We start from the raw sequence: 18072 nt of genomic DNA, 5'->3' as shown, positions 1-18072 counted from the left end.
GCTCAAAGAGTGAGGTATGGAGGAAAGGTAGAGAATGACGGTATGCTGTGAAAGTGAGAGAAAGAAAGCGGTTGGGAAGAAGACTAAGTGGCAGGTTATGTGTGGAAGGGAGCTGGTTAGTGGTAATGGGATTAGGTCGGAGGCAAGATATGGAAGAGAGGGGTGGATATCAAGCAGCCCCTTAAAAATTATAAGGCTGGGGCATTGAGGAATGTTCCTCGCTTGATATCATACGTACTGGGGAGTTGCTGAGATAATTCACTCAAAACATCTTCGTTAAGTGAAGTGGATGAACTTGGGTCCGGGGGTATATCCAATTATCCAGTGAAACCAAAGATACTAGCTCAATAATGGAAGGTATTGAGCAGCAATTGAAGATTACATCTATATAATCCATTTTTGCACTGAACATTGGGATGCTTTCCGGTCCGCATAGGCATATTGCACGGTACTCAACAGACCTGAGTTATCTATGGTCCTTTGGTAGATGGAACCCTTCACCGTCCTGAATAGAGGAACACTTAATCTCAATTGATTAAGCTATAGACAGGAAGCAGGTAATTCCCTTCAACCCCAAAGCTATTATGTTAAACCCGCGATGGATTGATATAGCAATGTGAGAGCCACCAAGCACACGGTGCTGCGGAACAAGGCCATTCTTTGACAAAATCACTGGCAGCATGATATCGGTTTAAGATTCCTGTAAATAAATAAAAACAGTGTCCTTTTTTGGGGGGTTTTCTTTTCAGTTAGTAAATGATAAGAATAATAGGGATAGAAACACATGCAAACTCGAAGAATGAAGATGTCGAAGAGAAGAAGTTCAAATATCTCAAAAAACATTGGTCGCCACGTCTCCAGTCCCCGCAACGCTTCGGTCCCGTAAGTAGTTAGTTAACCTTAAATCGACTTCCTGCATATCAACAGCAGCAACCAATCACCAAACCAAATGTAACATAGCATAACACAGCAAGGCAAAGTTAAGAAAAAAAAAAGAAAACAGCTGGAAGAATTGAAAAAAAAAAAAAAAAAAAAAAAAAAAAGTGTCAATCAAGGAACAGAAGTCGGAAAACAGCACAAGCACTCAAAGGACTTTTTATCGAGGAAACAATTCGATCGTTCGACTCAAAATTGAATCCACGCAGATGAGAAAATTCGTTAGCACCATCGACACAGTAGGGACCAGCCCTGTTAGTAAAGTAATGAAGCAGTGATGTTGTATAGCATCGTCAGGACTCGTCTGGCCAAGGCCCTTCTTCTGATTTCCCGAACTCATCTTGCCCAAGGCTATCTTCTAATTCCTTGTCTAGCCAAGATGCATCCTTTGGTTTCCCAACTTCGTCAGGCCAAGGTATATCTTTTGATTTCCCGAACAAAGACATCAAGGTCAAATATTCCTTTTCCGTAAGGATCGCTTTTAACATTTCCTGATCTTCGTGGAGGATGTTCTCTTGGCGACGAGGATCGTAGGTAGTTCGCAGATTCAACCACTCTGACCAATTGATTTGTATAGCAGTTCCAAGCACACGTTCAAGAGCTCCCGCGACTGGTAGTAGGCACCTCATTCGTTCCTCGAGAACATAGTTGGCGTAGGGAGAGGCCGAGATGTAAGGTTCATCAGGCACCAGCGGGGGCATCTCTGTTGGCGGATTCAGAGTATTGATACCTGTGTGTTTCCATACGAAGGTGCCCCAAACAGTTTCTTCAGTTTCTTCGGCTTCGGTGAGGTCTCTGGCCCTTGTGAGATTTTGTGGCTCTGGGCGATTCGGAATCTCGTTTGCAGGTTTCTTTGGAGAGGGTGGCTTTTCGGGATTTTGAACATTCTGTCGCTGGCGCTTGCATCTCTCTGCATCCGGTTCGTGTGGTTCCTCACGCTTCCGTTTTGGCTGAGCTGACTGTATTGATTGACCATGGGGTTTAAGAATTTTAAATCCCCTTCTAGCAAACATTTGTGCCCTTGGCGTTTCTGCAGCTGGTTGACTTTGTAGATGTCTTACTCGGCTGGGTGCTGGGAAATGAATTGGCCGGACCTGTGGTAGCTGCGCGTGTCCGGGCATCTGAGAATTAGTTGGCGGCTTCCTCGGTGCCGGTAACGGAGTTGGCAGACTTCGTGGTGGCTGCAGTTTCTTGGGCCCCTGGAAGCTTCCTCGACAACGCTGGATGTGAAATTCAACATCTTTAAGTTTCAGTTGCCGATCGCACTGTGGGCAGGATACAATCTGATGAGCTGCTTGTTGTTGTTCTTCAAGCAATGTCAACTTTTGCTTCTTTCGAGCCGGTTTCGCGCTATTCGAAGGACCAGCCCCCGTATAATGCTCATCCCGTGCCTTGCGTTTGATGACTATCTGTTTATTATCTGTTTGTCCAGGAAGTCTTTTGCCGCCCGTGGAAAGTAGGTGCTTTCCTGCCACGTGGTGGTTGTTGCCCGCCTTCGCTTTGTTCGAGGAGTCGTCATCGTCCGGAGCGTAATCGCTGTCATCGCTGCTATCGCTCTCATCCCCAGACGACTCTTCAGGCTCGTCGCCATTGGTTTTAGGGTTGTCGTCGTGACTATCGCCGTCCTCATCACCCCCTTCATTTTCATTATATTGGCTGGCGTCTCCGCCATCGCTTCCCTCACTGTTGGCGCCATACCTGCGATCTCTATCGGCTCTATTGGCTTCGTCGCCTTTATATTCGTTGCCTCCATCTTCATTGATATCATCGGCATAAGCGTTGTTGGAGCCCTCAGTATCTTCATCGCATTGTTCGTTATGGCCCTTGTTTTCTTGCGCAGCAGCCGAGAATTCGGGGTAACCCGAAGGAGAATTCGCAGCATATCCGTTTTGGCCAGCAGTATAATCGACGCGGCTCGTGATCGGGCTTGAAGTTGGCGTCGTCTTGACCTCGAAGCTTGCTGCGGACTTCTTCGCATTATCTGCTGCCCTTTTCCTGGCTCTCTCCTCCTGGTCTTTGATATTTTTTAAGTAATTTTTATCAAAGGGAATCCTCCCTTTGCCAGGGTCATTGGGATCAATGAGGCCCGGGGTTATACCCCGGGTTGTATTAAGGCTAAGGTCAATGCCTCGCTCTTCTAACATTTTATGGATTTTTTCTCTATGATTTTCTGTAAGCTTGTTACCCTTGCCCCAGGAGACAATGTTGAATAGTTGGCGGAATCGTACGTTCCTCTGCTGCAAGGCATTGGTTGTCATCGCGAAATCCGGAGCCATTCTAGCAGTAATATCCTTAAGGCGTATGCGTCTATCTAGACGTAGCCACGCTTCGACACGCCAATCCTCAACGTTTGACGAGATTCTATCTGGCAGGATATCGAAGACTCGGATTGGTGCTTGACCGTAATAGGGAGATGGCTTTAATTGTACCGGATCACTTTTTCGAGCAGCTCCGTCTGTCGGGTTCAGCTGATACAAGATATCCGGCAGATTATGCAACGACCAATGGCATTGTGATGGCACCGGTAATGTAATATTGTCTGCGCTCTGCGCGTCCTGACTATTTTTCCTTGGGGCTTTTTTCTCTATAATTATAGATTAGCGTTCATCAAAACCTTGAATTTTCCTTTGTCACCTACGAGTTTGCTCTGGCTGATCTCCATTCTTGTCCTTTGAAGTACTGTTTGTAGAGTTTTGAAGCGATTTACGGACCACGGGAGCCACAGGCGCTGTGGGTGTTGGAGTCTCCATTCTGGCAGTGAATTTCGAACCCTGCCACTGGTGGATTGTCTTTTAAGACGTAATAGAAAGAAGTGCAAAAGTTTTGAGTCCTGCTCAAGCGTTTAACAAGGTAATGTACACTAGAAGAACTAAAAATGGGTTATCACAAAAGATATAATTTTACTGAGTAGTAAAAGCAGACGAAGCGATACGGAGAAGAGAAAAGAAAAAAAGCGAACGAGGACAAGAAGGTAAGAAGGAAAGAGGAAAAAGGATCCGAGATGGCTGGAAACCGTTAAGTCCTGTCTTGCCTTCAATGGCTTAGCAATAGGGGAATAGAGTCCTTTCATTCCCATTCATTGAGGCAAATACCAGCTAAAATGCGTTGGCTAAGCAATCCACTGTCCATTGATATACAAGTGATTGGGGGGCCGTAATAGAATCTACCCTGCTACCTCGTCTTGATGCCATTGTATGTTTTGGTTGAATGGCATTGACAGGTAGATCCATATAAATTTAGGAAGAAAGTCATAGAAGTTGTAAAATGCCACGAGGCAGCCTTTCTTTATTCCGCTAAAAGCCCCCATATAGCTCAGGGACAGAATGGCTAGCCAGCTAGCCACACGGCTTACATTCCGCGGACAACACAAATCAGGGATCTGGAGACGAGGCAGGGCATTACCCTGGAGAAATGGTGTAGGCTTTTTTGTAGAAACACCTTCCCGGGGGTAGGTATATATTATACACGGTACGGAGTATATTGATGCTTTTTGCGGCAACATCGAGTTCCGCGTTGGAGGTCGACAGAATCGATAAAGACCAACGAGAAAAATAAATCGAATCACTCGCGGAATTTTCAAACGGAAAATTCTCCATAAGAACAAAGAAAAAAGGCTTTTCAGAATGACTCGTGTGGTCCAGTTTGGCTGTCTATTTTCCTAGCATTCCGCGCTGTGTACGGAGTACTCCGTACGGAGTTCGTGGGTGTTGATGAGTCGTTGATCAGAGTTTTGGAATTGAGTTCGGCTAACGGAAGCCACCCGCTTGCAGCTTCCCAAGCCACTCCGCTAGCCTTATTCAGACTAGCCTAAGAATAAGCTCAGATAATAGGCACGTGATTCTCTGGTTTCTCTGCTGCTGGAAAGCTTGTGTCGCGTCCCAACCTTTCCGGCGGCACCGCTCCTTTGGTCGGGGATTGCAGCGAAGCCCATTGAACCGAGCATATCGCTCTGGTGACGCCGAGGGCACCACACTCAAATGCCCAGCAGGCTATAAGGGCTGCGATAGCCCGATACTTTACAAACGGCATATTTGCGCCCACTGAAAAGCCTCATCTGAACACGATAATAAAGCCAATATCAAAATTGACGAGCGACAGCATAGACATGGCGAAGAGGAAGAGAAACAGTACAGCCGAGGGGGCTGGTCAAAAGAAAACACCCGACACAACGATCACGTTCATCTCCCGTAAACCAGAATGGGCGTATATACATCTCGAGCTGTATGTAGCATTCGCACGAACCTCGACCCGCAATTCATATCTAACCCATTCTCATCAAATCTCAGGGTAACTCAACCTCCCAGCTCCAATCCAGAACCCCTTGACCTCCTTACCGCTAAAACATATTTGACCTCCGCCTTATCCCAGTTCCTTGGCCTCTCGGGTACCGCCATACCCTTTGATATATTAAAACTCCAGGCCGAAAGCCTACCCGTTGGTGCAGCATCGGCAAGAAGGAAGACGCGGAATACCCTATGGATCAGAGTCCCTCACGGCGATGCTGCAGCTCTAATTGCAGCCGTGAGCTCGTGGGTGGGCGGTTCAAGCGGAGACGGAGGCTCAAGCGTGGCGTGGAAGATTAGGGCAAAGGGAAGCTGGTTAGGTGCCTTGGTGGGAGGCACGGGAAGAGAGCTTTTTGCACAGTAATTCTCTGAATGATGGCCATGACTTGAGAACATAACAAAGGTATTAGCCCCATTTGAGAACACCTTTTTTGCCTTCTTCCCCCCCCTAAAAATAAGCAAGCCGTCCAATTAACCCACATTACTAGGCTGCTCTTCCATAAAGCGCCCAGAAGCAAGGAGCTACATTCGGAAGAGTAACACCCTAATGCGTACGGAACAACACTCTCCCAGCAAGACCTGTCCATTTTTTGGCTATAGGGCCTAGAAGATAATCTGAGTGGTCACTTCACCCTATTCTCCGTTTGCGGCGCATCGTCGTGACAACTAGGAAAGAAACCCGACTTCCTAAGTTTACCCGAGAACCCTAGGTGTCGCAAGGGCTTTTATATAACGCGTTGATATTAACAAGGTATCCGGAGCTCAAGAGTATACAATGAGGCGAGGGAGGGGTTACATTGATATTCGGGGTATAACAAGAAACTTCTTTTGATATGAAGACCAGAATAACTGCGAAGAAATTAAATTATGTTCAAAAGAAACGCTATGCGGCTATATGTATGTTTCGGTCCACTGGTCGAAAACTCCCGTCTCAAACTCCACGCTCGATATCAGCCTCAGCCAACAAAATGACACAAGGTCAAGGGATATAGACCCTCAGTCATATATCCAGACACTCAAATAAATATATGAACACTTCATTCCAAAAGAATTGTCAGTTTCAGTAACGGAATTAAAATCTAAAGGCTTTTGGAACTTTTATCTTTCCTTTTTTTTTTTTTTTTTTGTTTGTTTTGTTGGGTCGGGTGGTTTAATTTGTGGATGGTTTTACGGCACATCGGAACTGATACGATTTGCACCCAATACTTGCCCTCTCGAACCTGAAATGGCCATAGTTGCTGGCGCGACCGTAGCTTTTGCCTTCAATGCAGCACGGAGGTCCTCGATGCTGCGCTGTCTCCAGGCATCCACACCACTCTTACTTAGAGGCTGAAGGACGAGATTGTTGCGCCGGGAGATAAAATCTTGAGGTTTCGGGGGTGGTGAGGAAGTGATGACATCGAGGTCAGCCGCTAACTGCTCACAGAAGATGTCGAGAGGCAGGTCATTGACATCATTGCCGAATGGATTCTCAATTTCGGCGCAGATGGCAGCGATACCCTGGATAATGTATGTAGCGACTAAATTGGAAATGTGAGCAAGATGTGCATTCCTAAGCTAGGAATACTGGCGAACATGAACCTTACCGACACAGCCTGGGATGGTGATCCATCCCAAGTCCTCAACAAGTTGGAATGGCAAAATGAGCACGTAGATCCATGTGATCTGCGAGATAAGGATCGTGTACGCAAGGGGCAGTGGGGTGTTGAGAACACGTTCCGTGCCAGTCATGACCTCCTCCATAGCGTACAAAGCAGTACCTAGATTCTTCATGTCAACACCAGACCTCTCCTCGAAGCTCTATATTTATCCTTACCGGCCTGAGACTGGTAAACCGGCAGCCTAATCTTGCCTTCGTTCATCAGTTCATCTACGTAAGCAGATAAATATGACAGGATCTCCACTGGCAAGTTTCCAAGAGGCTTCTTCGATTTCTTAATTGCTTTTCGCGGGTTCGAAATTGCCATTGGGACGCTAAGATATTGTCCGATGGCCTTTAGGCCACCAACGCTTCGGGTTCCGCAGTCGTTAGGGTCATGGGCTTCCTTAGCAAATGTATCCAAGTGGCCTACGAGGTCGGCAAGGTCATCGTATGCGATATTAGGCTCAAACCGTAGTTTATGTTTCAACGCAACCGCAAACGCGACGATAAGGTTAATCCCAGTTCTAGTTGAGAACTGAGTTAGGAGGGACTCGTTGAGCCAACAAAACCGCACACGATCAGACGTACAATTTGGCCAATATATCTTCTTTTCCTTCTTCTCCCTCTCGTTCTTCGTTATGGATCCAGATGATGCGAGCCAATGTTCGAGATGATTGCATCAATAGGGCCCAGTACTTTCGACCTTCAGCATATCTTGACGGATGTCAGTGACGGTAAAAATGCGGAGATTAGTTTTGGAGGCCCGACCTTTCATATGCTGTTGAACTTCGAAGAGAAAGAGAAAGACCGACGACAAAACCGAGAACAGTAAGTAAAATGGACGACACTCCCACTAAGCCATAGGATCAGCATATCTTGCTCGCCTTCTTTTCAGAACACCATAGAATGCAAGACATACGCTTATGGACAAATTTTGTAATGACAGTGATCAAGGTGGCCCAACCGGACATTAAAATCAAAGGAATGATCATACGCGGCATAACACTGCCGTGCAATCGAAGGAAAGTAGGCCATTTTGAGTGTCGATCGAGGTTTCGTGGTCCAACCTACTCAGCAGTCATGGTTAACCCGGGTTAAAGGCGAGCAATTGGGGGTCACATTCATCCGTTAGAATGAGCAGGTCATGCGTACAAAATAATCATCAATATCAATGCTTGATCTCCTGGAAAGTAGTTGTTGAGGGAGCTTGCTTTCTCGTTCTTCAGAGCCACTGCTTATATAAGTTGGCATACGCGATGCACCCTTGTGATCGAATGTCGTGCTAGTAGACGATGCGGCGTCGGCCTGTTGACCACTCTTCGCAGGTGGGTGGTGAGCTGGGGCCGGCTCTGTATGATGTATAGCCATATCAGCCATGATCAAGGCTTCTCTCGGATGTCAGCGCACAGGAACCGGGTTGAGGGTGGGTGCTATGGAGAAATATGATGAAATGAAGGGATAGTAAAACAAGGATATTGGAACGGATGCTTTGAGATTCAGTGTCTGGGCTTGGAAATTAAATCTCCGTTCTCCTTCAAAAAGGGGGGGATGAATGAGAGAAAAATCCCAGAAAAGGATTGTCGGGATATAAACAAGATCAAAGGAGTGATGAATATATACTGATACCGAGGCAAACGTATTGCCCTCACAACATCTTGCACAAAAGAAAGATGAATGCAGAAATAGAACAGAATGGAGAAAAAAAGACGACTTAGCGGCTGGCGCGGAGGAAAGAGTCGTCAAAATATGTCCAAAGCTGCTTTGGCCCCCTCTGATTCCTTTCCCATCCAAACAGGGAAAGGTGAAACACAGGATGCATGGGCTAGCCCTCGCTCACAGTGGAGGAGCAGGGGCTGAACCGAAGCATCCACCGTCATTATTGGTAGAAAAGCAAATTATTCCTCCCATGTTGGGCTTGGGTCAAACAGCACAGTGCCACAAGCTTCGGTTGCGTTCTTGCGAAGGCAGTGTATTTTGACATGCTTTCTCATCCCTTTTGTCAGATGGTGGAATCAAACCCGCCATAGAAATGACAGATTGTCTTGGGAAACACAAGACAACCTGGTGTTTCTGTTGAGCGTTGGCATGGTTGAAGCAGCGGGACACAGGACACCGGAAATGGAACGGCGCTGAAGAGTCGAAAAAGTCTAGACTCTCGCCGTTGTCTTTTACCTCGTGGACCCCAACGTCCGCAAGCGACACGAATCGCGGGATGCGGCCAAAAAAGAAAAAGGGGGGAGGCTGAGACTCAGGAACCTCACAAGGCTGGCACCTGCAGCTTCAGTCCCCGGCAAGTAAAATGCTTGACAGCCTCTATTTGACATAAAAGGCGGTACAGTATGGCCCAGCTGTCAGTCTGTCATGCTATGGCGCCGCCACTGATGGAAGCCCGAGAGCTCTTCATTCACGGAAAGATCCCGCCACACTTAATTAGTTACTTACGAGAGACGTACTTCGGTCATTACTAATCAGGAGAGGGACGTTCAGCCGCAATGGCACCCCGAAGCGAAGACGCACAGCGGGCCGGCCACGATCCTTAGTCGATTTTTAGCGTAGTGATTGAGGGAGTTGAAGAGCCTTGTGTGGTTATATTCGGAGTTCTCCGTGTGTGTCTCCGTCGCCGTGAATTCTCGTTGAGAAACGATCACCAGGTTTCGCATCCGATCTATCAGTTATATATAATTAGTTGGTTAACTGCGATCTTTTAAGCGGATTGCCAGAGCAGCATCGTGGCATATCGTAGGAGTTCGATCCGAAGTGAATGCAATGATAAAATCCCATCGTATTCGGCGAACTTTTTATTTAGACCGACTTCTGCTAAGTCGATTAGGGGACGGAGGATTAAAACAAACACGTGTCAAGTCGGCCGCCCTCTGAGATTGGGGCCTGGAGAAATCGTAGGCATGCCTAACTGAAATGGTAAAAAGAAAAAAAAAAGATTTTATGTTAATCCTTGGGCGATTTTACTGTGCCTATCATGGAGACTGTATGCTGCCGGCATTGAGATTTTGGGATTATTAGCGGGGAGGTGAAAGAAAAAGCAACGAACTAGGCTTCAAAGCGAAGGAAATAACAGGGGACATCACATCCTGTCTGTATCCCGTACCTGCTCATCTATCGCGGTGCTGGTTACAAAATTAATCATATATTTTTAATCAGCCACTGATCAGCCCTGTGATCTGATTAAAAGGTCATAGCTCCCACCCTCTACTTTTCGAGAGCCGGTGTTCCGGCCTCAGGAAGCCATCATGCAGCGCTGACAGCACCTTGTGCAGTGTCTGCAAACTGCGCAGCACTCAGAAACGACTTGGGTTCCTGAAGATAACGGCCAAACTATCCGGGACTTTCTCTCGCATCGGCGTTCAGGAGACTATCGTGACGAGCTCCGTCCGGCAAGGAAGCCGAGACGAGATTTTCCCACGAGACCGAGACTCCAGTGACACACGCACGGCGCTTCGAACCGGACAAGCAGCAGCCGCTGTTTCTGGCCTCGTCTGCTTCTTATCGATAAGGCGGTTCTTTCCATCTTTCTTTGCCGAAGTGGCAGGGAACATCGTTGATCCGGGTCGGCACTGGCATAAACTTCCTCAATCGGGCTTAGCGCGGTTCCTGCAGGCTGTTTCCTCGGCAGCCACAGCAGCTCATGATTGGCCAGCCTCACCGATTGCCGTCCTCCAGACTGGGCGCGAGGTGGAGACCGTGGCTTGATTGGCTGCAGATACAAGTGGCTTCCCCAGATTGCACAAGAGCTTCGATGGACGGAGCTGCGAGCGAAGGTGCAGAGAGGGGAAAATGCTGGCGACATCCTCAACTCTGGCACCTTTAAAAAGGAACCGCCTCGTGCCCCGACGCCCTCTTCTTCCACTTTTCCTTCCTCTGAACCCGCTCAATCTCAATCTCTCTCCTCGCTGGCTTTCCTCGTTTTCCTCCCACCGCGCGAGCTGCTTTCCCGGTGACATCATCATCTACCCGGCTCGCGTTTTCCCACCGGAATTGAGAGCGTAGCTTGCTTTTTTCCTCATTTCCTTGTCTTTTTTTTTTTTTTTTTTTTTTTTGTTTTTAGCACACTTGAAGATGGCCTCAATTTTCCGCTCATCCGCTCAAATTAGAGCTGCTGCCCGCACAGGCAATCGAGCTTTCTCTGCACATCATGCACTCCGCGCTAGCGCAGCGGCGTCTGTCAAGGCTGGGACATCCGCAGAGAAGCCATTTTTCCCCAATGAGCCCGCTGGGCCTACCGTCAAGACAGCTATCCCTGGCCCCAAAAGCCAGCAGAAGATTGCGGAGCTCGATCGCGTTTTTGATACTAGAGCTCTGAATATGCTGGTGGACTACAGCTCTTCGGTCGGAAACTAGTGCGTTGGACCCCGACACTCTTAAGAAGCACGCTTGGGAAGTTACGCAAGCTAATTGAGTCGCTTTCACCACCTAGTATCGCTGATCCCGATGGAAATGTTCTGCTGGATGTGTAAGTTTCCATACTTCCAGTGCGAATTGTACAGAATTAGGCTCAATTTGCTAACGCACAATCCCCAGGTACTCCCAGATTGCTTCGATCCCCGTTGGCTACAATAACCCCAATCTCCTCGAAGCTACAAAATCGCCAGAGATGGCCAGTGCCTTGATCAATCGGCCGGCCTTGGGCAATTTCCCTTCGCAAGACTGGGCTCACATCCTGGAAACTGGTCTTCTCCGTGTCGCCCCCAAGGGCATGAATCAAGTGTTCACCTCCACCACCGGCTCTGACGCAAACGAGACCGCATACAAGGCCGCCTTCATGTATCATGCGCAGCAAAAACGTGGAGGACCAGAAGTCGAGTTCACCAACGATGAAATCTCGTCCACTATGGTCAACCAGGCCCCCGGTTCGCCAAACTACTCTATCATGTCCTTCCAGTCTGCCTTCCATGGACGTCTCTTCGGCAGTCTTTCCACTACTCGAAGCAAGGCCATCCACAAGCTTGATATCCCTGCCTTTGACTGGCCCAAGGCGCCTTTCCCTACCTTGAAATATCCTCTTGAGGATTTCGCCGCTGAGAACGCACAGGAGGAACAGCGCTGCCTCCAGGAAGCTGAGAGGATCATCAAAGAGTTCCACAACCCCGTGGCTGCCGTTGTAGTCGAACCAGTCCAATCCGAGGGCGGCGACAACCACGCTTCTCCGGCCTTCTTCCAGGGCCTTCGTGAAATTACAAAGCGAAACAACGTGCTTCTCATTGTTGACGAGGTGCAAACCGGTCTTGGCGCCACCGGAAAGTTCTGGGCTCATGACCACTGGAACCTTCAGACTCCTCCGGACATTGTCACCTTCTCGAAGAAAGCTCAAGCTGCGGGATACTTTTATGGTAACCCAGCTCTAAGACCCAACAAGCCATTCCGCCAATTCAACACCTGGATGGGTGATCCCGCTCGCGCTCTTATCTTCCGAGCTATCGTTCAGGAGATTGAGCGGCTTAATCTCGTTCAGAACACTGCTGTCACCGGCGATTATCTTTTCTCTGGATTGGAGCGCCTCGCTCAGCAATACCCTGGCCAATTCCAGAACCTCCGCGGCAAGGGACAAGGTACATTCATCGCCTGGGACAGCCCACAGCGAGATGCTGTCCTGAAGAAGGGTAAGCAGGTTGGAATCAACATCGGAGGCTGCGGAGAGGCTGCTGTCAGATTGCGACCAATGTTGATCTTCCAGAAACACCACGGTGAGTAGACAATTAACCCGATTTCCAACTTCAAGGACCCTGCTAATAGTGCTCTAGCCGACATCCTCCTCGAATCTCTGGAGAAGATTGTGAAGTCTTAGGGGTTTCATTTGATTGTCTAGCGTTCCTCACAAACTTGTTATTTTCCGGGCGAATTTGCGATTGGTTTTCATCTTAGTGATTCAAAATAATGATGGCATGTGTTTTATAAGGTTATCTGACTGGCATAAGTCAAATGTAATGAAAAAATCTATATCTTTCTGAAGTGAAGTCCTCAGTACTGAGTACAGAGTATCTTGATGGCCCAAATTCTATTTTTACAAACACACCCGAAAGCGTGCACTCCGGAGGCATGTCGGGCCGAGTATCTGATGAGGATCACGCGTGTGGTTGGTCCAGGGGCACGAACGAACTTTAACTGGTGAACTTTAAGGCGAGAGTTAAAAAAAGAATTGTTCCAAAGCCGCCTCTGGTGTGTCTGAGCCGGACTCCAGACCGGAGACAACAAGCGCAAAGGTAGCACTGCGTCGTCCATTTTTTTTAATATTTTAATATTTTAATATTTTTATTTTTCCCTTATTTTCCCCACCATAACATTTCCTTAGTTATCAATTGCTACCGGCAGTTATTCATACTGTTTTTCATCTCATCTACCTATTATCCTCCTCGTTCGTTCACACTCCCTCTTGGCTTGTACTCGTCATATCAATAACTTCCCCGCCCACACGCCGCTCGTGACCTCGTAACACCGCTGTTCCGTTACCTCCCCATGGCTCAAGCAGAAATCGAAGCCGCTACGGCTCTAAAGGTAGCGGGGAACAAAGCCTTTGCTAAACATGACTGGCCGGAAGCGCTGGGATTCTACACAAAAGCCATCGAGAAATATGATCGAGACCCTTCATTTTGGTGCAATAGAGCGCAGGTATGTTTTGTCACGCAACGCGCCCTGGGACCTTGTAGTCTCAGGGACGAAATAAATGCGCGAGTTTGAACTTTTTTGTGGATTCCGCTTGCAAAAAAACAAAAGAAAAGCAAAGGTGGTGAGAGAAGGGAGATAGGATGGATGGTTCTATGTGGGCTAATTGCGGCTTTCTTCTCTGGGCAGGCGAACATCAAACTGGAAGCGTATGGCTATGCTATCGCGGATGCGACCAAGGCGATCGAGTTGGATCCCTCATATGTCAAGGTCTGGCGCATGCTCCCTAGCTTGGTGACATCGACGCATGTCTAACATCTTGGTTTGCCAGGCGTACTGGAGACGAGCCGTTGCGAATACCGCCATCCTCAATTCCAGAGAAGCCCTGAAAGACTTTAAAACCGTTGTCAGAAAGGCCCCGAACGATCGCGATGCGAAACTTAAACTGGCGGAATGTGAGAAGCTGGTGCGAAGGATTGAGTTCGAGAAGGCCATCGAGGTCGCGGAGCCGCCGTCTGCATTTGAGGGGCTTGATATCGAGGCGATAAAAGTGGAGGAGTCCTACGATGGCGTGCACCTCGGAGATGAAATGACGCAAGAATTCATAGATGATATGATCGAGCGGTTTAAGAACGGGAAGAAGATCCATAAGAAATACGCGTATAAGATCGTGAAGGCGGTGAAGGATCTTGTCTATGACGAGCCGACTATGGTGGAAATTGGTGTTGAAGAGGGAACAAAACTGACTGTCTGCGGAGATACACATGGTAAGGAAGATGTTCACGGGACCACCGAACCTAGGAATTCGTCTAACTGTTATCTCTTTAGGTCAATATTTTGATCTCCTGGAAATCTTTAGACTCAACGGTTTCCCTTCGGATACTCACGCATACCTGTTCAACGGTGACTTTGTCGACAGAGGATCTTGGTCAACGGAGATCGCTCTTCTTCTTTTCGCATACAAATGGCTGCGGCCCAACAAATTCTTCCTAAACCGTGGAAACCATGAGACGGATGATATGAATCGCGTCTACGGATTCGAGGGCGAATGCAAGGCCAAATACACCGAGCGCCTCTTCAAAGTCTTTTCCGAGTCATTCTCCGCGCTTCCACTCGCCACGTTGATCGGAGAAAAATACCTGGTTCTCCATGGAGGTCTCTTCTCAGATGACGACATTACTCTTGACGATATCAGAAAGCTCAACAGACATAACCAGAGACAACCCGGCCAGTCTGGATTGATGATGGAGATGCTATGGACCGATCCGCAAACCGACCCAGGTCGCGGCCCAAGTAAACGAGGTGTGGGATTGCAGTTTGGTCCCGACGTGACAAAACGGTTCTGTGACAAGAACGGCTTGAAGGCCGTCATCAGAAGTCACGAAGTGAGAATGGAGGGTTATGAGGTTGAGCACGATGGCCGGTGTATTACAGGTTTGTTTCCTGTGCCTGATTGATTATGCCGAGAAAGCATTCACTGACGAAACTTAGTCTTCTCCGCACCTAAATATTGCGACAACACCGAGAACAAGGGCGCATATATCAATGTTGACCCAAAATTGGAGCTCGAATTTCACAAGTTTGATGCTGTTCCTCATCCTGATATTAAACCAATGGTATGCTTGTCATGTTTATATTGTGTCTCTGCTCCTTCAGTTCACTTTGAGCTAACTGGACTTCTAAACACCAGGCGTACGCTCAAAATTCCATCATGTCGCTGATGTGAGAGCTTAACGATAAACACTATATCAATCTATTGTGTCTTAAGACAAACCAGAGCCCATGTATCACGAATCTGGTGGATATATGATTTGAGAGCCCTAATGATCGTGTCTAGCGCGGAGTCGGTTGGCATAGAGCAATTATGTATCAATTGGGATTTGTTCCTTTTTTGATATATCAGACTGTGGCTTTTGATTGTTTTCAAGCGTTGCATATACAATCGAGCTATCGTGGTTCGCCGTTGATATAAACAATCGATATTTGTGTTGAAGACTCGTACTCTTCTGCATTTGTTTCCAGGGCTTTCAAGTACGTCAATACTAGAAGATGGGTAGTATCCTATTCCTATAAAAGTTTGCAAGCTCCTATTTACTTGCGTAGAAGTAAAGCGTAGCTTTTCGTAAATGGCGCTCCGCGCTGATTTTATTGCTGCTGTATTGCTCCCTCGTCCATCGGCTCCACCCGCTATGGTGACAGGTTCTTGTACGCATCCAATTTAATCCCTCAAACAACCGCGTCATCCAAGAACCTCCATGCAGGATACTAAGTTGAACACTTGTCTAAATCATGGAATTCGATCCCAAAATCCGTATGCTGGTCATTGCCCTGTCGCACCGTGAGGGGCACAAGCTAACCCCACCAAACAACCAGCTCCGATTCTCACATCGGAACGACAAACGTTCGCATATATTTCTGCGCTTGAGAGATGGCCTGTTATTCTGGTTGGGACTCTCAATTCCCTTCGCGCATGAAATATATTCCGCTAATTGGTACTCTTGGAGACAGACGGGCGCCATTGACGACCTCCATCGCTCTCTCATCAAACTTCCTGATCATGAAGAGGACAAGCGCAAAGAGGGAAAGGACATTGTCTCGCAACTCGCGGCGTTGAAATACGAACTGTTACACAATAGGAAATTGACGTGAGGAAGCCCTGTCTACTACGTACCAGCGAAGCTGGAAGCTCTTTCGATGTTCCCGCGTTGACGAGAATATAGGCCTTTAGAGGATGATGGCGAAGGCGATATCGAGACATACAATAAGGAGCTAGAGGAAAGAGGAGAATTGACCTGGTTCAATGCGCCATGGCTCTTCACAGAATGCTATCTCTGTGCGTATCGAACATCAATACTGTTCCTTTGCCATGATCTCTGACTGTTTGGAACATAGACAGGCGGATAAACGTCCTATTCTCGCGCGCAGAGTACTGGAAGGACTATGATATTTTCGCGCGTCAGAAAATGTCTACATTTAAGTCGTCACGCCCCGCAGTTCTCGAGCTTGGTGCGAGATATAGACATCTAGACAAGGAGATCAAGGCAAATCATTCCGGCGAACAGATAGAAAAAGCAGATGAATTACTCTTCGCGGAAATGTGCGAGATTTGTCTCTGGGGAAATGCAACTGATCTATCCCTTCTCACATCACTCACGTACGAAGATATACAGAAGCTCCAAGGTGCGAAAGCGCGCAAAGCAGCTGAAGAGAATATCATAGTCAATGATCTTCCCGCGGCATTTGCTGTCTTGAATAACGCCCGGAAGACCAAAAACAACCAAGAGCGCCGCGTGGACATCGTTCTCGACAACGCCGGCTTTGAACTATTCGTTGACCTGATTCTCGCTGGATATCTTCTCCTCTCTGACCTTGCCACGACGGTGGTCCTTCATCCCAAGTCTATCCCTTGGTTTGTTTCCGATGTGGTACCCAAGGACTTCGGAGATCTAGTTTCCGTCCTCGCCGACCCTCAAGCCTTCTTCACAGCTCCAGAAGACAAGCACGATCCGAAGAGCAACGATAAACCTGCCCCGCCGCTCACAGAAAACGAAGTTGCTGAGCTACAGTTTTTATTTAGCCAATGGAGCCAATTCCATGCGGACGGGAAGTTGATCATCCGGCCGAATCGGTTCTGGACTACAGCAGGAAGTTACTGGCGAATCCCAAGCGAAGAGCCAGATTTGTGCAATGACCTGAAAGAGAGTGAACTAGTTTTATTTAAAGGAGACTTGAATTATAGAAAGTTGACCGGAGATGTAAATATCACCACTTCCCTTACAGAACTTTGCTATACCCCACCCCCCTTTTTTTTTTTTTACGCCTTCAAGTCGACTAACGCAAGTACTTGTATATAGGCACACTGGGACCCAACAACGCCATTCTCTAATGCAATCGGCCCTCTGGGACCCGGATCAGGAATCCGCACTCTTGCCCTTCGCACCTGTAAGGCTGATGTGGTGGTTGGACTTCCTGAAGGCGAAGATGAGCGCATCCGTCAGACTCCAGGGGGCGGAGCAGATTCAGGGGCTCGGAAATGGGCATGGGGCGGAAAATGGGCCGTTGTGCAGTTTTGCGACGGAAAGGCTTGAGTTAATGGTATTTTCCGGGACTTTGCTTCTAAATGTAGCGCGAAGAACGAATACCCTTTAGCTATAGATGCGCAGCATGGAGATTGATAAAATAATATGGATATGGAGCCTGAACATGAAACTTGGGTACAACAATGCCACATTAACAGAGGAGCCATAGATAGTGGAGCATCTAACCTGGAGAGTTGGCACTGTTATGCCCAAGGATATTCTATTTTCTATGGGCGCAGTTGCTCTCTCTATTCTGAGCTCAACTCGATAAAGCCAAAAATAATAACTAACTAGTTAAAAAAAAAAAAAAAAAAAAAAAAAAAAAAAAATTAAAAAGGACATAAGCACCTATGAGAAAGCAAACGAAGAGTAGGCCTATCAACCAGGATATACTATAAAATTAACCAGTGATAGTCAGAGAAACAGGGACATGAACACCTTCAAACACCCCCTCTCCTTGGCCAACAGGAATGCAATGAAAAACTACAATGCACAAATTGGTATCATCGCAAGACTA

At 47.6% G+C, this 18072-nt stretch overlaps 8 protein-coding genes across 8 annotated transcripts; 5 read left to right on the top strand and 3 right to left on the bottom strand.

Annotated features, from left to right (window-relative positions):
• Window positions 1–1229: 1229 nt before the first annotated feature.
• CIMG_06000 (uncharacterized protein) lies at window positions 1230–3686 on the bottom strand (the record flags this gene model as incomplete). Its single annotated transcript, XM_001242103.1, has 2 exons — window positions 1230–3520; window positions 3575–3686. The coding sequence occupies 2 exons, from the start codon at window positions 3684–3686 to the stop codon at window positions 1230–1232; spliced, it is 2403 nt and encodes an 800-aa protein (XP_001242104.1).
• Window positions 3687–5041: 1355 nt separating this feature from the next.
• CIMG_05998 (ribonuclease P/MRP protein subunit POP8) lies at window positions 5042–5583 on the top strand (the record flags this gene model as incomplete). The annotated part of the gene is made up of 2 exons (XM_001242101.2): window positions 5042–5157; window positions 5223–5583. 2 exons carry the CDS (start codon window positions 5042–5044, stop codon window positions 5581–5583), a joined length of 477 nt encoding a protein of 158 aa, XP_001242102.2.
• Window positions 5584–6065: 482 nt separating this feature from the next.
• On the bottom strand, window positions 6066–8544 carry CIMG_05997 (uncharacterized protein). Its single transcript, XM_001242100.2, has 7 exons — window positions 8014–8544; window positions 7781–7928; window positions 7630–7714; window positions 7450–7575; window positions 7036–7385; window positions 6806–6979; window positions 6066–6739 (listed from the first exon to the last, which is right to left on the bottom strand). The coding sequence occupies exons 1-7, from the start codon at window positions 8236–8238 to the stop codon at window positions 6387–6389; spliced, it is 1461 nt and encodes a 486-aa protein (XP_001242101.2). The 5' UTR covers window positions 8239–8544; the 3' UTR covers window positions 6066–6386.
• Window positions 8545–8781: 237 nt separating this feature from the next.
• CIMG_11650 (uncharacterized protein) lies at window positions 8782–9323 on the bottom strand (the record flags this gene model as incomplete). Its single annotated transcript, XM_012358629.1, has 2 exons — window positions 8782–9133; window positions 9304–9323. 2 exons carry the CDS (start codon window positions 9321–9323, stop codon window positions 8782–8784), a joined length of 372 nt encoding a protein of 123 aa, XP_012214052.1.
• Window positions 9324–9353: 30 nt separating this feature from the next.
• On the top strand, window positions 9354–10569 carry CIMG_05996 (uncharacterized protein; the record flags this gene model as incomplete). The annotated part of the gene is made up of 2 exons (XM_001242099.2): window positions 9354–9400; window positions 10137–10569. The coding sequence occupies 2 exons, from the start codon at window positions 9354–9356 to the stop codon at window positions 10567–10569; spliced, it is 480 nt and encodes a 159-aa protein (XP_001242100.2).
• Window positions 10570–10935: 366 nt separating this feature from the next.
• Window positions 10936–12768, top strand: CIMG_05995 (4-aminobutyrate aminotransferase; the record flags this gene model as incomplete). Its single annotated transcript, XM_001242098.2, has 4 exons — window positions 10936–11216; window positions 11294–11329; window positions 11398–12560; window positions 12618–12768. 4 exons carry the CDS (start codon window positions 10936–10938, stop codon window positions 12659–12661), a joined length of 1524 nt encoding a protein of 507 aa, XP_001242099.1. The 3' UTR covers window positions 12662–12768.
• A 365-nt stretch (window positions 12769–13133) lies between these two features.
• CIMG_05994 (serine/threonine protein phosphatase PPT1) lies at window positions 13134–15414 on the top strand. The gene is made up of 6 exons (XM_001242097.2): window positions 13134–13482; window positions 13666–13746; window positions 13808–14243; window positions 14305–14910; window positions 14968–15092; window positions 15167–15414. Exons 1-6 carry the CDS (start codon window positions 13330–13332, stop codon window positions 15200–15202), a joined length of 1437 nt encoding a protein of 478 aa, XP_001242098.1. The 5' UTR covers window positions 13134–13329; the 3' UTR covers window positions 15203–15414.
• A 303-nt stretch (window positions 15415–15717) lies between these two features.
• CIMG_05993 (uncharacterized protein) lies at window positions 15718–17599 on the top strand. Its single transcript, XM_001242096.2, has 6 exons — window positions 15718–15787; window positions 15850–15920; window positions 15985–16121; window positions 16197–16309; window positions 16369–17231; window positions 17331–17599. The coding sequence occupies exons 1-6, from the start codon at window positions 15766–15768 to the stop codon at window positions 17562–17564; spliced, it is 1440 nt and encodes a 479-aa protein (XP_001242097.2). The 5' UTR covers window positions 15718–15765; the 3' UTR covers window positions 17565–17599.
• The last annotated feature ends 473 nt before the right edge of the window (window positions 17600–18072 follow it).

This window comes from Coccidioides immitis, assembly GCF_000149335.2.
Source record: "Coccidioides immitis RS genomic scaffold supercont3.2, whole genome shotgun sequence".
NCBI lineage: Eukaryota > Fungi > Ascomycota > Eurotiomycetes > Onygenales > Onygenaceae > Coccidioides > Coccidioides immitis.
Note: the sequence above shows the minus strand (reverse complement) of the source record. Positions and strands in the feature narration are given on the sequence as shown.

What these genes read in the sequence shown, in the direction of transcription:
- CIMG_05994 (XM_001242097.2), top strand. Translation starts at nt 13,330, where the DNA reads ATGGCTCAAGCAGAAATCGAAGCCGCTACGGCTCTAAAGGTAGCGGGG. An exon ending in TGTCTGCGGAGATACACATG is followed by an intron (nt 14,244 to 14,304) that starts GTAAGGAAGATG and finishes TTATCTCTTTAG; the next exon opens with GTCAATATTTTGATCTCCTG. An exon ending in ATCCTGATATTAAACCAATG is followed by an intron (nt 15,093 to 15,166) that starts GTATGCTTGTCA and finishes TCTAAACACCAG; the next exon opens with GCGTACGCTCAAAATTCCAT.
- CIMG_05993 (XM_001242096.2), top strand. Translation starts at nt 15,766, where the DNA reads ATGGAATTCGATCCCAAAATCC. An exon ending in AGAGATGGCCTGTTATTCTG is followed by an intron (nt 15,921 to 15,984) that starts GTTGGGACTCTC and finishes TCTTGGAGACAG; the next exon opens with ACGGGCGCCATTGACGACCT. An exon ending in TTACACAATAGGAAATTGAC is followed by an intron (nt 16,122 to 16,196) that starts GTGAGGAAGCCC and finishes ACGAGAATATAG; the next exon opens with GCCTTTAGAGGATGATGGCG.
- CIMG_05997 (XM_001242100.2), bottom strand. Translation starts at nt 8,238, where the DNA reads ATGGCTGATATGGCTATACATCATACAGAGCCGGCCCCAGCTCACCAC. An exon ending in GGTTTACCAGTCTCAGGCCG is followed by an intron (nt 6,980 to 7,035) that starts GTAAGGATAAAT and finishes TGAAGAATCTAG; the next exon opens with GTACTGCTTTGTACGCTATG. An exon ending in CACCATCCCAGGCTGTGTCG is followed by an intron (nt 6,740 to 6,805) that starts GTAAGGTTCATG and finishes TTTCCAATTTAG; the next exon opens with TCGCTACATACATTATCCAG.